The sequence below is a fragment of the Tiliqua scincoides genome, chromosome 5 (genome assembly GCF_035046505.1).
Source record: "Tiliqua scincoides isolate rTilSci1 chromosome 5, rTilSci1.hap2, whole genome shotgun sequence".
Lineage (NCBI taxonomy): Eukaryota > Metazoa > Chordata > Lepidosauria > Squamata > Scincidae > Tiliqua > Tiliqua scincoides.
Genome location: NC_089825.1, coordinates 102,971,080 through 102,988,916, shown reverse-complemented (window position 1 = coordinate 102,988,916; position 17,837 = coordinate 102,971,080). Strand labels below are relative to the sequence as shown.

Genomic DNA, 17,837 nt, shown 5'->3' with positions numbered 1-17,837 from the left:
CAAGGTGACCTCCTCTTGTGACTTTAACATGTACACATCAAACAGCATGGGGGACAAGATAGATCCCTGTGGCAGCCCACAGGTCATTCATCAGGGTGCTGAAGGCATGTACCCCGCCTCACCATCTTGATCCAAACTGAAAGGAAGGAGCAGAACCTCTGCACAACCATGCCCTCAAGCCCAAACAGAGCCAGCCAGTCCAGACACCATGGTCAATGATATCAGAAGCCACTGAGTGGTCAAGTAGGACCAACAGTGACCTGCTCCCTCTATACAGTCCTCAGAGTGGGTCATCCTTCAAGATTGGCCATTGGATTGGGCCATCAGTCTGGAGACAGGTGCCTGAATTAGTGTTCAATCCTTGATTGAACTTGGTCATGAAGTTGGTGGATTGGAAAACTTCCTTTTGTAGTTTCTTTGTTTACTCCAGGAAGCTACTAGGATGTGGCTTTTGTCCACAGGTTGGATTGTGTTGTACAAGCAAAGTGCACATGGAATTTTCCAAGAAGCAAAAGCAAGGCAAGAATTCTCTCAAGCTAGGCAGATAGAGTGGAGGGTGATGCTAGTGTCTGACTGCTCAAAGTGACCAAAGTGTGGCCTTCCTCAAGACTTGTGGTATATGAAGTCTACGCCATTAGTCCTAATTAAGGGTCATAGCACAGGCCTGGGTCGTGCTCTCAGAATTGACCATATACATATATAATCAAGTGTGCCATGCATCACACATCCAATTAGAAGCTATCAGGCCACAGCACTGCAAGACATCATGCAGATGCAAAGGAGACATTGGAATTAGCGCAATGTGCCCCATGCAAAAGGAACTGAAATGCAACATACAAGATGAAATATGCAAACATGTGCTGCAGCAAACAGGTAGCAGCACACCCAACACAAACACCTCATTTGCCAGCATTCAAACATGTTAATAGACGTGCTTTTCAAAACATACACCTAACGTGCACAAACGAGAGGGGAAGCAAACACGTGCCCAGATTCTGTGTCAAAGCTACGTGTGCCATCCATGGAATTCGGGGGTGAAAAGATGACTGTGGTCAAATTCAATTGGACTGAAATTTTTATTGACGTCTTCAGAAAACCAAGCAGGGGTCTTGATGGGGATACTCAAAATTAGCATAATCCCTCTGACACTATGCAGGGGAAATCTAATACTAGCAATCAGGCTTCATGGTGTGCGATGACGGCCAATGGTATGTTTGTGTTTGGTCCGCTGCTGCAGCGTTTGTTTGCACATCAGCTATGGTGCATTTTGGTGTGGTGCATCTCACAAGGGAGCAAAAATGAGCTCCTTTGGTCCAGACTTTTGCTTTAATACACAGGGCCAGGCCATCATCAATAACCAAACCACCACAATGAGGAATAGGCCCCCTTCCAAGTCACATTGCGCTAGCCACTGATATAGCGGGGGGCTGGGGCAGGGTTTGGAAAAGCCCTGGGCAGCATTAGGGAGAGGGAGGCGGCATGCCCCCATCCACTATCTCATGCCACCGCCACCCCAACACACCTCCTGTGTACCCTGTACTGAGGCCTCCAGAGGGTCTCCCAACTGCTTCTGGTTTTTAACAAAAAAATGGAAGTGATGTTTTAGGCCCTTAGAGCACCTGTGGAGGACTAGAAGAGCCCCCTCCCTCCGCCATCCACAGCCTTCTAAGGACCTAAAATGTCACTTCCCATTTTCACCGAAAACCAGAAGTGCAGTTGGGAGACCATCTGGAAGCCTCCATGAGGGGGAAAGGGGGGGTGGCATGTGGGAGTGGACGGTGGCATGCAGCAGTGACAGTCTCGGGGATCAGCATCTGTGGTCCTGCCCCATGGCAACACAGGAGCCAGGATCACAGCTAGCACTAGCTGCCCTCTCAATATGGATTAATCATCACCTTATGAGTTTCTGTTGCTTCCAATTTCACCACCAGGGGGAAGACACATCAAGTTGCTTGCTCTAGGTAGAAAGCTCCTTTCCCCTTTTTTCTGTTTTTAAACATGCTAGCAATCAAATTCTAATTAAAATGACCCCCAATTTACCCTAGTGTTTTGGGGTTTTTTCCCCCCATGCTACATTCTCTCAGGTATTATTTGGGGAGTATATGGGCAATTGCATTTATGTTGCGTTCTTGAGCAAAGTACAAGAAAATACCTACAGCACTGATCAGACATCCTTTGAAGATCAGAAAACAATTCTAACATTAGTAATTGTGATTCTTAGTGGCTACAACTGATTTAACACATCATCATTTAATGGAGAACGTGTATCAAATTAAAAACAGGTTTTAAAAATGCTAGGTGGGAGAGTGTACCCAAGAGCCACACTGTGCTACAGCCTTGGTTAGTTGCAGCTTTACGTTTTTTTAAATCCACGCTGGACTGGGTCCCTTGGTTTAATCCAAATATGGTTGAAACATTTGACCATTGTGTAAAATTACATGCTTGCACTTTAAATATTCTGCATCCTCTGCTCCTTCACCATCCCCAGGTAAATCATCTATCGGCCCAAGCATCATGGGTGACAATATACATCCATTTTTCCACCCCAAAGAAGAAGCAATTAGTGTAGTTTTAATTTTACTGGGAAAACTGTACATCCACACCAGGCTACAGTGTTTCAGCAAAAGAACTACGGGAAACAACATCTATGATTAGTTTTACAAACTGCTTTTTTCTCTTAATAATGCCTTGGAGTTGAGATCAGACTTTAGAATAATGGTATAGCATTTAGGGGAAAAGATGCAAGCCAATAACCCGGATACTAAATTGAATGAAGGAGCAAGACAGAACAATGGGGTTGGCCACTTTCTGGTCTAGAATTTCCTCATCCTGCTTCCACAAGGACCACCACAATTGTTTTTGTCAAGACACAAGACACTGCCATAGAAAACACAACGCCAAAAGTTGTTTGTTGCAGAAGGCAGGTCACTTTTCCAGGTTTCCCAATGAAAAGCAAGGAAGAGAGATAGCAAAGCAGGATGGAGCCGAGAAGAACACAGGTGAAGTTCTGGTTGTTGGCTTTGACAAAGGGAGTATCTCAGTTCTTGTTCACAGAGCAAAGAAATGCAGTTAATTATGACTGTGATAGGAAAAGAAATGTGCTTTCTCTTATTGGAGGGCTCACTGAAGAGACATCCAGCCAGTGGGCCACAATCACCAGTGTCTACAAGATCCCACAGGTATGGGATTTTGATGTTCATTTTCATTTGTTCTGGGCTTTATGGTCACTGAGGGTCCACTGCTTCATTAAGTTATGCTCAAACAAATTGAAGAAACTGAAATGTCTGCATTATTGGAAGCCAAGTCTGTGAATGTTCTGGCCTTTGAATTTCTCTATTTACAAGTTGGAGAAAAGTAATTATAAGGAATCAATTGGTACACATTGTGGAGAGTGACATGAACTGACTGATGAATTGTCCTGTCCTGCTTAGGAAGATGGATAAGAACTCAACTGGAGAAGAAAATAAGTTTTGAAATACTGAAAATCGAATGGAAACTATTTTGGCCCAATGTTGCATATAAGCAACAGGGATCAAATGTGTATGCATGTGGGCTGGGCAAAATGGATTAATGTTTTGAGTACTTACCCCTGCTAATTAGGCAAAGAGGCACCTTTTTAAGTGTGCTATCCTTATATTTAGCAAGGAGAGAACAACTGTCCCTCTTCACCTCATCGTGGCATCTTTTCTGTTGGGTGTTGCTGGTGTCTCTCACTTTTTACACTGAAAGCCTTTGGGGACAGGGAGCCATTTACTGATTGGTTTTGCTCTGTAAACCACTTTGTGAACTGCTTTTTGTTAAAAAGCAGTATATAAATATTTGTTAATAATAATAATACTAAATATTGATAGACAATATTTAATAATGATAGACAATAATAAGAGGTCGTTTCTTGATAAATTCCATGTAATTTCTGTAAGATCTAACGTAGCTTACTTCTCCCTTCAGCTCTCTTATGGTTCATCTGTGACTACGCTGAGTGGTAAAACCAACTTTCCTCCATTGTACCAAATGGCACCAAAGGAAAGGACTTCTTCTGTGGGGCTGGTTCAACTTCTGGGGTTGGTGGGGTTATTTTTTTTTGGTATTCCACCTTTTACCAGTGTTGCGTTAATGTGTCTACGGTAGAATAAGGGTTAAGTAGAATTATTATGACCTTGAGAGAGGCCGGATTTTATGGCCATTTTAGTGGTTCTCATAATATACTGCTTTTATATTTTAAATTAGAGTAGTCTTGTGAACAGCATTTTTTCAGTATCGTAATATGGGTTTTTAAGCTGTGTTGGCTTTGTATTGGTACTGATTTTATGCTGGTCTATGACCATAAAAAAGATTTTGAGATTTGAGACAAACATTTCCCACCTGCTCCAAAAGATTTCCTGGCTATGAACTGGAAAAATATATTTATAAGAAAAACTCAACCTTTGTTCTTCTCCTTGTAGCTAATTAAGAGTTTGGTTCAGAATCTACTACTTTGAGCAGATGGGCTTTCTCCAAATGTATACACAGAAATTCTGCTTGCAGGCTTTTGCTCTTTGGTAACTATAGTGAAGAAAGTGAATTGAACCCTATTTCTCTATGGAGTAACACCTATTATCAGCTCTGAGCAGCACATTTGCTTCATAACAAGTGTGAGCTTGGCTATATTTTTAACATGGACATGTTCTATTACTGAACTGAGAAGAAGAAGGGGAAAAAATGATCAGCAGTGATTTCGATAATTACAGAGCAGACAGACACTGATATCAGAAATTCCCTGTCTATGTAAGTGGGGGAGGGGGGAATGTTAGCAAGAGTTCAGGGAATCTGCGTTGTCATCCTAATTACAGCTAATCAGAAAAGTTGACTCAGTTATACTAATGCAAGCCAAAAGCTTGGTCCCCTATATCTTTATGGAGGGCACAGAAAAATTCCCATCTGGCCCCCATCTGTGGGTCAATATCACTGAGACAGTTAGGCAATGGTCTGATTCAGTATTAAGCATCTTCCTAGTTGCTTAATACTAGAGTAGTAGAATTATTTATAGGCTAATTCATTAGTTGTAGGGAAAGAATATCTAGATAGAGAGCCGATGATTTTTTTTTCTTGAAGGCTCTGGATCTGAGAAGACCTTTGTGACAACTGCAGTAAAATGTTATGTGTCCCAAGAAGCAAATGCAGGAGACCACTGAGAACAAATGAGGGTACAGAAAAAAAGGATAGAACCCTAACACTACCTTCATAGTTTTCGGATTCCAAATGTAAAAAAAAAAATAAAAATAAAAATAAAAACAGAGAGAGAGAAAAAGATTAGGAAATCTGGAAAGTCCCTAAACTCTGACAAAACTTTGTTGTTCTGTGGTGTACTGACGCTCACAAATTGGTTATACTCCACAAAGAAACTTTCTGAATTAACAGGGGAACTGCTACGCGCAATGGTCTTTACCATGTATGTCCAAAGTTAACTTCAGAAAGATACTGAGTGTTTTACCCAGCACCCCCCAATAAAGACACAGGCAAGGGTATATGGTACAAAGGGCCACTTTATTAACTATTTAAATATACTTCAGATTGCAACAGGGCCTAACAAATAAGTTGTGCGGGTTCTACATGGGGGAAACGGAGCTGCCCATCTACTTCCCCCTATAGTTATTTGGGCGACCACGCCAGACTCTGGGTAGCGTCAGTACAAGCCTGCCGCCCCCTTCATTGTCACCCCGAAGGGGCAGGGTGGCAGGCTAGCTCAGGCCACCCGAGCGAACCCACGGTGCGCCTTTACCACCAGGCCGAGGTTCATCCAGCCTGCCTCATCCAGCCGGGAATGCCAGCATGACCAAGCATGGAGTCCACCCGGCCCTTGCCACCCTGCGGTGTACACCGATATGACCTTACCTACCCAAAACCTGCACGACACCTGCCTAAAGTGACCAAGAAGACCTATGGAAAAACCCCATCCCGCCCCTAACTCCACAGTCCGCGGTAGGCAAAAAACCACCAACCGATGTGCCAATTAGGCTGATGGCAAAAATTCCTACCCGGTCCCAGAAGGCAACCAGCTAGTCTCGGACTGGCAAAGGGTGGGCGGGTGGGTGACCGCTGCCTGGTCCCGACTGCGCGGGCTTCTCTGAGCAGCCTGCATGTGGCCCCAGACCAATTAGCCCCCAGCCAATCAGCTGCGAGTCTGGCCCTTCCTGTGTCTTGTGCTGGGGCAGGGTAAACGCCGGTGGCATGCTAATACCGGAATTCTAATAATGCTAATACCGGAATTCTAATAAATGAGACTTGGGGGATTGGGTCCAATGGGAATGCAGAAGCAGACAAGTTTTTTAAAATGTCAAAACATCTTCTATAAAGAAACTTCCTCTAAAGACAGAAGAGTCCCTCTTCTAATTTACACTGATATTAATCTAACAGCCGTTTGTTAGAACATATTTCTCCTTCCCTTACTTTCTAATGAACCTGCAACATCAATTATTCCTTCAGCTATTTCTAATTATTATGGCAATCCTTAGAAACATTTAACTTAAAGAAATAGTTCTACGTAGAGAGGCTGATTCAAGAACATTGTTGTCCTATTAAAATTAACATTTTAATCAATTTTAAAGCATTTTTATCAAGTGTAATCACTGTCATATAGGTGGTATAGGGGTTGAGCCTCATTATTTGCTGGTTCTGTTCCAAGCACTCACATGGATGGCAAAAAACACACTACAGCAAATCAATTTAAAAAACAAAGTTTCTTTGCTCTGGTGACTTAAAAACAGCCTTGCTGACCTTTGTGATGTAAGATAAGAGTCATTAAGAAGACAATCCATCAATCAGTCTTCCTCCAAGCTAGCCCCGCCCTTCACCAAAACTTCACCAGTTTTTTAAACTGATTTTAAAGGGGTGCATTTTTCCCCTTCTCCAGGGATCAGCACATTCCTTCTCACTTGCAGTGGCCATTCATGTTGAGTCAAATCCATGTATAAAAATCTGAGTATAAATAGTCTGGACCTGAATATGTATTTTATGCCTATGGCTGTCAGCAGACAAAGCATAAAACAAGCTTAAAACACCCCTCCCCCCCGCCCGAAGAGCACAACTACATAATTCATTTCAGGCGCAATCTTTCCTTTCACTTGGGCTGGCACAAGTCCCTTGAACCGACCTGAAAGTGTCACAAAAGTGTTGTAAGGCACATTTGTGCCACTTTTTAGGGAGGTGGGCCATCACCCAGGGATCCCCTGGCCTCCCTGAGCCGACATGGGCCCTATAGAATGGGTGAGTTGTGTTGGCCAAGCTTGACTGGCGCAGGGGTCTGGGGGCCATGGGGGCAGGGAGGAGGCAGGAGGGACGTGATTCAGGGTGGGGGGAGGGAGGCTTCAGGTGTTCCCAGGGACAGGCAGGGAGTGGGAGGTGGGGCCAGGATCTGGAAGTTATGCCGGATCCTGATCCCATTCCTGAGTGACTCAGGGCAGTCCCGGGCTGCTTGGATTTGCAGAACCTTATCAAGTGGCGCAGATCCAAGTAGACCCATTGGGGCTGATGCAGCGTGACATGGAGTAAGGGGAAAGGCTTCCCCTTGCCTCAGACTGTGTTGCTTTTGGCCCCAAACTTGCACTGGATGCAGCGCTAGCTGAGGAAGATCACCAACAACCTTCCCATGGTGGTAGTGCCTTGTGGAGCACTTGTTAAGCTTTATGCTCATCAGGTGGGAACCATTCATGTTGCCTTGCATTCCCCATCACCTGGCTTTCAATCAGAGCCAAGGCACACTTGCTTACTCATAAGTAAATGTGAACGTTTTGCTCAGTTTTGCTTTCCGCAGGGCTCAATACAATTGTCAGCTTGGAAGGAGGGACTTTGTTTTCTGATGTTTTGGGGGACCTGCATTTGTTGGAGTGGGACAATTCCACTGGTGCTGCATTCCTCTCAGCCTGGCCTTTCCAAATGGATCAAGGCACATTCGCCTGCTCACAAGTAAATGCACAGTGTGGCTCAGTTTCACTTTCCATAGGAGTCATGCATTTACGGTGGCAGCTTCTGAGCATGCTCAGAAGACTCTGCAGCTAGTTAGTAGAAATCAGCAGAGCTGCATGTGGAGTTAGGAGCTTAGAAACACAGTCAGAAAAACTCAGTGGTTCAGAGATGCCCTGCAGCCACTTTAATCAGTAAATTTCAGTGTTATTTTGTTAATTGAGCAGGATAGATCAGCGGTTCCCAAATTCCTCTTCGGATGTTGAGAACGCTGTAAGTCTTGCTGGGAGTGGGGCCTAGGTCTGGGGGCATCTAGGAGCGTCTTGGGGAGGGTCCGGGAAGCCTGCAGCCCCCCTCTGCAGGCCTCTGCAATGCTTGAAATCACTCCAATCGGTGATCTAAGTGCACTTCCAGTTTTCACATGACAACAGGAAGTGCACTCTGATTGGCGATCAGATGCCCAAAAAGGGGGCTGCAGGCCTCCTAGACCCTCCCCAAGGCCAGCACAGCTCTCCAGGTAAGAGGGAAACCCACTGGGTCCCCACTGCACCATGATCACTGTGGCGCCTTTGGGAAACCCATTGCTGGGCCACATACCATAAGTGGGAATGGCCCACTTCCTGTTCCCTCAATGGGTCGCAACCCATCACTTTGGGAACCTATTGGATATAGCATTTTATAGTTTTATAAACTCAATTTCATGTTATTTTGCGGTATTTTGTTTTTACCATTTTAGACTGCCCCTACTCATATGTCCCTTTGTGTTCAGTAGGGCTTTCTCCCAGAAAAGCATGTATAGGATCGTAGCCTTAGGTTCAGTGAAAATGAACATATAGCAGCTGCATACCTGGCAGCTGTGCCACCCAGGGGCACAGGACCGCAACATGTTGCCCCTCCAGAGGAGTCTCACTCAGCCATGCAGAGCCTCACGCAACACCCCTGGGTGCTCCAAAAGCCTTCTGAGGCCTTCAGAGTGCTGTAAAACAGTATTTGCGGGCTCTTTTTAGTGCAAAGGGGCATAGCATGGGGCCTCCCGGCCCACAGAACAGCTCGAAGGGGTGGGCGGAGATGGCAGCAGTGGTGCCGCCCCCACAGGCTCCACAGGCATGACTCCTGGGGCTCTTGCCTGCCTGACCACCCCAGGACCACCACTGATGTATAGAGATTAGAAATCCACTCCTAAGTCTATGCGCTAAGCATGTTCTTTTTAGTTGTATGAATAAGGCCAAAACTTGTTTGTCTTCCGGTGCATACTTAGCCACTCAGCTACAGAAGCTCTCAGAATGGTAACCCCATCAGGGAACACATGCCAAAAATGTACCAAAACAAAGCTTTAAAAATGTGCATTGATTTGTGTGGACTGATATAGTTAAGCATCTAAAAGTTTGTAGAAGGTGATTCATTATTTTGCATTACAAAGTAAATGAAGCATTTGGGATTATGACCAGTGGGAATGAAAGGATAAGGAATGGTGAATGTTACTTTAAAAAATAGTCTCAAGTTGAAAACTCTCTTCTAGGCAGAGATATTTGTCCCTTTTCTTCCACAGGTGAAAAACTCTTTGTTCTTTTAAAATAATCTTCTAGTTCACTGTTTCCCAAACTTTGGGGACCTACTGGTGGGTCCAGACCTGATTTCTGATGGGTTGCCAAAAGGTGATGGGAAGATCAGATAAGTAATTGCCTCAAGCCCTGAGGCTATTAAAAATAATTTGCTGTAGATGCTAATCACCCTGCAAAGAGCTCAACTCCTGCAGAAGCATATAATTACAATCAGGGAGAGACTAACAACAAAAACAACAGGTATTTATATACTGCCTTTCTGGTCATTGGATTGCTCTTAAGAACATAAGAAGAGCCCCGCTGGATCAAGCCAATGGCCCATCTAATCCAGCTTCCTGTATCTCACAGTGGCCGAACCACAGACCTCCGCAGCCCCATGCCCGGGGCAAAGCTCCGCAATGGCACTCCCCCGCGGTCTATCGCCACCCTCCCGCACAGTCTGTTATATGCCCCATCTCAATCTCTCTCTCTCTCTCTCTGCATTACTGTGTTAGTAATTTAATTTAATTTAAATAGCTAAGAGGATGCTTAAACAATTCAACACTGATTCTTAGCAAGTCAAATCCTACTTGTGATGAAAGAACTAGGGGTTACCAGTGACCACCCACTGATCCAGGGCAGTGTCACCTAGTGCCAAGCGCTCACTCTTTTCCCATCCACTCACTCTTTCACTTGGTTTGAAAATGCACCTTATTGGACAATGCCTTGGTATTGCCTAGGAAATGCCACTGCCATCAGCCCAGGGTATCAGGGTGCCAGAGGGGTTCCCTGAGCAAGGCCCCTCTCCTAGAACAGGTTGTGATCTTGATGGGTCTCTGTTGAACTCACAGTAGCGCCTACAGAAGTGCCTACAGTAGGCTGACAATTCCACTGTTTTCCCAGAACAAGGCACATTGATTTATATTTTATTAAAAGATTGATAAAAGGGAAAGGGGGATTAATACAATTTAATTGAACAGAAGGAACAAATATTTCAAGGCCTGGTTAATACAGAAGCCTTTACCACTAGCACACATATAATCAACCAGTGGTGCTGGTGCTATGCAGAAATGCCAAGCCAAGTGGTAGTCTTTGCATATTCCAGCCAGGGGCAGGGGAGTATCTTCCCTGTGGCAAAACAGGGCACACCAACTGGAGCTTGGGGAAGCAATTGGAGCACATGTGCCCTCTCAGCAGCTGGCCAGGCAAAATCACCCAACCAACTGCTGAACGCATGGGAGAACCCTGAAAATGATGTGATGATGCTGGATGGCATCATGATGTCATGGTGCTGCTGCCTGGGCACCAAAAGCCCTGGGTACACCTCTGGCCAGGGGGCTTGCCAGTCAGCCTCACCAAGCCAGACAAGCGCTGCTTGAGTGGCCCTGGCTCACCCCCTGACTTCATTAACCTCAGAATGGGTGCAAGTTGTCAACTCCTTCCCACCCAGCCTGCACAACACCTACCTGAAGTGACCAGAAGAGGACAATTATGCAAATAAAATTATACTACTAGGAAACGATCAGGCAGGCACCTGAATGATTGCCATAAAAATCATTTTATGGTCAATCTGGTCAGTCTCAGGTTGGTGCCAAATATTTATTTTATGTACTCTCTTTGTTAAAGAGGGGAGAAGGTCAGTGCAAAGTTTAGGGGTAGGCAAAAAAAAACAACTGCTAATCTGGCTGACTGCAAGAAATTTCTACCTGGCTCAAATAAAGGGTCAACCAGCTACTCAGACTGTACGAAGGGTGAGCAGGTGGGCATTGTTGGGCGAACTTGAACTGTGAGGTACATGCTGTCAACCAGGTTACACAGCTCACCTTGCCTGCTACCCAGAGTTGCCCCAGCTAGTAGAAAGCCTACATTTTCACACCTTTGTTCCCACATGCTGGAGAGGGCCAGTCAAGTGCTTCGGCGCAGGATATCACCTCATCATAATTATGAAAGATAATGTACTCTGATAGGGTTGTTCCATCGTCCTCAGGCCTTGAGCTTTCCAAGGCATTTGGTCTGACACTGTTGATGGACTAGTCACAATGCTGACTGAGATGGACTTCTCATCTGATCAACAAGGGAATTCTTCTGTTTATGTCCGGCATGGGATTGTGTGCACAAAGAGCTTCTATGTATGTCATGAAGTCTAGAATTACTCATACACAACTGCCAATTTCAGTTAGATAACAAACCAGTTCATAGCTTATCCATGCTGAGATGTGAAAGGTCTTGTCATCCTTCCTCACCAAGCATATTAGAGGTAATAAGAATAGGAACTTATTTTTGAAGCCAAAGTATCTGGGATCCTTGCCTCCTATTGACGTCAAGGAGCCCAGTGTGTAACTTTGGTTGGGGGGGGGGAGCTTACGCAATGCCACGACTAGAGGAATACAGAATCCCCAGTTGGATACTGCTAGGAAACTACCAGGCAGATACATGACACAGGATGATGGCATGGTTGCTATAAAAATAGCAATGGTGGCCAGACTCTTGTTGGTTCGAAATATCTCTCAAGTGGCAGAGGAGGACTAATGGACGTGTTTGCCTGCTGCACTCTGTTACATATAAAGGGGGGGGGAGGTCAATGCTAAGGTAGCTAGCAGCTGGCATCCATATTGAATGTTCAGGCTGAAAAGACCACTGGGAAAACAGAAGGAACTAGATGGCGGACATTTCCCTTCCATTCTGAGGTCAACTGGGGTGATGGAGTGGTGGTTGTCTTGTCCACAGCAACTCACACGAAAAGAATTAACATGGGGCAAGGCTCATCAGGATACATATTTTCTGGCCTCAACATTTATGTTGTCCAAGCACACGTTAAACTATAGATGTGTAGATACTCTCTGAGAAAATCAGCAAAATCTAATTGAAGCTTTCTTTTGTTTTATTGAAATTATCTAAGAAACAGTGGCGTCAGTAGAGGGCTGTGGCGGGTGACACGCATTGGGGGGCTGACACCACTACTGGTCAAAATTTTTAAAATCTTGGTATTTTCGAAAAGTACCATCATGTTATATATCAGTCAATGCATAATTTCATGCACAATGTAGTGAAACAAAGTACATTGAAATACCTCTATTTTTTCAAAGATTATAGCTAAAAGACCAGCAAGAGCAGGGCGATGGTACATCACCATGCCCATCACCCAGGCCGTTGCCCTGCCCAGTGCATGGGAGGAGGTCCATCATAGGGGTGATGCACTGGCCTCCCACACTGGGTGACACAAACCCTAGTTATGCCACTGCTAAGGAATTCTCCGAAATTTTGCTTTGGACACAATTCAGTGGCTATCTATCTTTCCAGTCACTTGCGCTATATTCTGAAGTATTTGTCTGAAGTTCTAGAGATGAAATAACTTCAGAAACTAATGAGACTTTTGGGAGGGAGCCCGAAGGGAATTTTTTTAAAAGCAGAGGTTTTTTTTAGAGAGATTAGAAAAAAAGTCTAACCCATGGTTTCTTAGTTAAAAATTCCCATTGAAGATAAAGTTGCCATTTTCTCCATTCATTTATCCTCATATTAATCAGGGAGTTCAATAGAAGGAGTTTGCATTTCTTTTTTTGTTCTAATTTGGTATGAATTTGAATTTGGTATGAATTCAGCCAAGGAAAGGACAATTAAAATGCCCTTGTATTCAAGAGTGGGGTTTTTCTTAAATCAGAATTTCTGGCCAAATAATTAACTTTTGTTTTAGTTTCAAACTTTTGAGCTATGTTTCTCCCTTTTTAAAGTGTTTTTCTTTGTTTTATTTTAATTATGCACAGAGGCTTTCATAGGAGAGGTGTTAGCAGTACAACAGTGTCTCCGTAACGCCATAGGATATCTTCAACCTGGATATCCTTTTCTGCTGTTTTCAAAGGATTTTAAGAAGGCAAGTAATGCATTTTCTTTGTCATTATGTTGCTCATAACATTCATTATTTAGGGATATGCATTTCATATGTAAATTATGTATTTATGTTATTTTATTCCCATATTCTACTCTCTCTCTCTCTCTCTCTCTCTCTCTCTCTCTCTCTCTCTCTCTCTCTCTCTCCCTCTTTGCCAGCAAAGATAAAAAGTAGTCATATTATGGAAAACATGGAATTTTTCAAAATGTTTTCTTAATCAATCTCTGCTTGGTTCTCTTGCACATATCCAAATAAAGCTCGTTAATGAAGCCTACCTGCCTGTCTATCTGTCTGGCATAGCAAATTAAAATTTTGTAAAATAAATATTGTCCGCATCTTTCATTTTCCATACACCACACATGTCCTTCATTCAGTCTTGCTTAACAGCACAATCTTAGGCATATCCACTCAGAAGATCTCATTGTGTTCAATGGGGCTTCTTCCCAGAAAGTATAAATAGAACTGCAGCCTAAAAGACCTAATTGATCACTTTCAAAATTCCTATTGGATGATGATCAACACACTCAGATCTGAACAACACTGATCTCCTTTCAGATATTATTGAGTGATGATGAAGACTTTGCTGAAGCACCAATTTATTAGATAGCTCTTTGCTAAATTCATTTGATACCTCTTTATCAGGTAACAAGTGTTACCCTTCAGTAGTCTTTGCCCATCTCTGTCTGGTCATTTAAAGTCTGCCTGTCCATTTAATCTGCTTTAATCTTCATATCGTCATTTAAAATGCATTGCTTGGTCAGAACCCAAAGAACATGCAATTCAAGTTCTCATATTCCTCTATTCAAATGTCTGCTACTGAAATGGGACTTATATTCTCATTGGTTAAGAACTCCAACATGCCCCAAATATTTGGGTCTTGTTCTTTCTAAATTTATGAGTTGTTTCGTTTTTCTATAATCATGTACGTACCCTGAACCTCATATGTGTGCAAGAAGTCATTCACAGCAACTAGAAGCACAGGCTTGGGATTCATGTTGCCTTCTACATCATCTAGGCAGTTGATTTTGATGTAGATAAGCCTGGTGATGGGGACAGGTCGTCATGCTCCTCGCTATCCACCTTTCTTGCATGTAGAAGTCCAGTTGTTTGAGTGAATTTCTTTTGCAAGATGCACCATTGTTTCTGGGGGTTTTGTAGTTGGTGTTGTTTCATCCTAGAATAAATGCAACATACTCAAATGCTCCTACAAACTGTCCATGTTGTCCATATCCAACACTGTCCATATTGATTGAAGATCTGTGTTAGATGAGATGAATTCTTTGGAACAGAGTTTATCTTTAAATAAAGAGGCTAGTTTGATTCAGTCAGACAGTTTCTAGAAATTTTAAAAACAATTATTTAATACCAGTGAAAAACCCAAGAACAATATTATTTTGAAGAGGGGTAGGCCAAGGAAGATGGATATTTTCCTCTTTCCCCCATCTGCTTCCTCCATTTCCAATGTTTCTTAAAGGGAAGAACTAAGTTCCAATTTTTTGGGTTTTCCTATGCATCCCAATATAAATTTGAGTGTGGATGCTGTCCAATGCAAATGGAGGAAGTGATCCCTGAATTTGTATGATAATAATGACTTATGCAAAAATCTGGAATTCTGGGGGGAAAAAATGATTCACTCTATCGCTTGTATAACTGAAACGTAATAGGCATATCGTTCTTGGCAACGTTAGAATTCTTAGCTCATAACTGCCCTGGAGATTTACTGCTGCCTGTGACTTTGATCTAGCTCAGATTTTCTCAGTGTTGTCCTCCACCATACCACGTCACATGGTCCACTTATTGAAAGTACCACCAGAAGCAACTGGCAATGACATCATCACCAGTTACTTCAGGATTGGGAGGCTAGGTGCAATGTGACAAAAACCAGTAAGAGGCTCAGGGTGAGCGGGAGGGCTTTTTTCAGTGTGGAAAAACATACTTTGGAGCCCCCTACCACTGTTTGTTGGGTCACATTCCTGGTCTTGCTACCAGGCAGCAGGTGTCCAGTGGTCCCACAAGTACCCCCAGACATCACTTCAAGTACCACTGGTGGTATCCGTACCATTGTTGAGAAACATGGATCTAGTTCACACAAATAGGTGATAGGTCATAAAACTGTATGTATATGTACATAATATTTCTTCTTCTTTCTTTTTCAGGCCTTATGCAGGAAGTTGGTGAAAATGAGACAGAAGTGACTGAATTTGTCCTCATTGGCTGGTCAGGTCGACCAAAGGCAAGAATGGGTATAATGGCATTCTTGCTGTTTTCCTACTCAATAATTGTTGTTGGCAATGGGCTCATTGTCTTAGTGGTCATCACTGATCCACGGCTCCACAACCCCATGTATTTTTTCCTGTGTAATTTGTCCATCCTTGACCTTTGTCTTACGTCATCTGGGATCCCACAGTCTATAGGCTACTGCCTGGTGGACAGACCTGTTATATCTCTTCCTTTGTGCTACACTCAAATTTATGCCGGTCTGTACTTTGGCGCAACTGAGTGTATTCTTCTGGCTGTTATGGCTTATGACCGTTACGTCGCTATTTCGAATCCACTGCGCTACACGCTCATCATGAATAACACCGTCTGCATCGTGTTAGCCGCTTTTACGTGGATTGTCCCCTTTATGATCACAGTCATCCCCTGTGTTGCTAAGCCAGCTAGATTCTGTGGAAACAATGAAGTGAACCATTTGTCATGTGAATTTAAAGCAGTCTTTAAGCTAATCTGCACAGACACCTCCATGAGTCAAATAAGCATTTCTGTAACCAGCACTTTTACACTAGTTTTTCCCCTTGGCTTTATTCTTTTTTCCTACATACGTATTCTTTCGGCCATCTTGAGGATGCACTCTGGAGGTGGCCGAATGAAGGCTTTTTCCACCTGTGGGTCTCACCTGGCTGTGGTGAGTATGTTCTATGGCACCTGCATGTTCACCTACCTCCTCCCTGAGAGTGTCAGGAGAATCAACCGCGATACTGACAAAATAATATCTTCATTTTATGGAGTGCTGACCCCTATGTTTAACCCTTTGATTTATACACTGAGAAACCAAGAAGTGTTGGGTGCGTTGAAGAGACTGACGGTTAAAAAAAGTGATGTGTAATATATCTTCAACAGATACTATGGTAGCATCCTTGTACCATAACTTTGTATCTTTGTGCCGCATCTATTATCTTTGTCATATCTTTGTATGATAGTATGGTACCACATTTTAACAGGTGCATTTTAATAATAAAAATATTATTATTTTTAAAGTTCTTAGAAATATAAAAATTGTGAAGTTATTTTAGAGATACATCTCCAGAGGTATAGAGAAAAATGTAAGCAGTGACCTAAATGGTCTTGAATTTCTCTTGCTCTATATCCAGGCATCTCTTCAGGATTTTCCTTGTGGTGACCCCAATATTGTGGAACTCCCATTCTCTGGTGGATGTGGGAACTTCAGTTGAGTGCGATGCTGAACATTTTAGTGTTTCTATTGGCTCTATTTGTTAACTTATGATTTCAATGTTTAATATTTTTAACTGTATTGTTATTAAAATTATTGCTATTATTAAACATACACAGTTTACTAGGTTTTTGGACAAGGATTTTTTTGGATTCACACTTGTCTGAGTCCTAGCCACCAATTTAGAAGCTAATGAAGTATCAGTGCAATATGTAGCATGTTTCAGTAGTATGGCCTTTTGCAGCTATACGGCTGGTATTCTATCTATGCCAGCATTGTCCAGATGTTTCCTTAGGGCCCACAGCATTGCGCCTAGTGTCCTGTTCAGTACTGGGAATGTTCTTGCTTTCTTTCCCCAAAGCTGCTGAACTTCAATTTCTAAATCTTGCGTTTCATAACCTTTTCCAGCTCTTTCTCAATTCTGCTGTCCCCAGCGATTGCCACATCAATAAATTTCTCTTGATTTTTTTAGTACCAGCAGAGTGCTTATTATGGCTATATTTACTGTTATTATTGTAACAAGGCAATTGTGTGAAGGTGGGATAGCAATTCATTAAAAAATGTAATCATGCCTCTTCCATTTCATAGACCTTAGGACAAAGCATTTACAGATGTTGTTGCTGTTTTTCAATTGAGCAGTTATGGGTGCAATCCAAGAACACATATGGGCTAGCGCAAGTCCTTCGCACCAGCCCAATGATGTTGCAAAAGTACTTTACAACTGTGAAGCACTTTTACATCACCGATTGAGCTGGGAGGCCAGTCCAAGCTCTTTGGGGCCATGTAAATGGTAAGCCCCTACAGGCCAAGTCAGGCTGTTGGGGAGGGCCAAAAGGAGGAGTTTCAGGGCAGGGGTAGGGCAGGCGGTGGTTGGGTCCATGGGCGGGCAGTGGTGGGGTGGGGAGCATGCCAGGATCTAACCCTGGTCGTGGGCAGCCCAAAGCAGCTCCAGGCTGCTCAGATTTTCGCTACCTCTGGAGGTGGCGGAGATCCTAGTAGCTGCATTGGGGCTGCTGCAGCT

The 17,837-nt window shown here is 43.4% G+C and overlaps 1 protein-coding gene across 1 annotated transcript; it reads left to right on the top strand.

The window, feature by feature from the left end:
* The first annotated feature begins 1,195 nt into the window (after positions 1–1,195).
* LOC136652745 (olfactory receptor 13H1-like) lies at positions 1,196–16,471 on the top strand. The gene is made up of 2 exons (XM_066629667.1): positions 1,196–1,208; positions 15,522–16,471. The coding sequence occupies exons 1-2, from the start codon at positions 1,196–1,198 to the stop codon at positions 16,469–16,471; spliced, it is 963 nt and encodes a 320-aa protein (XP_066485764.1).
* The last annotated feature ends 1,366 nt before the right edge of the window (positions 16,472–17,837 follow it).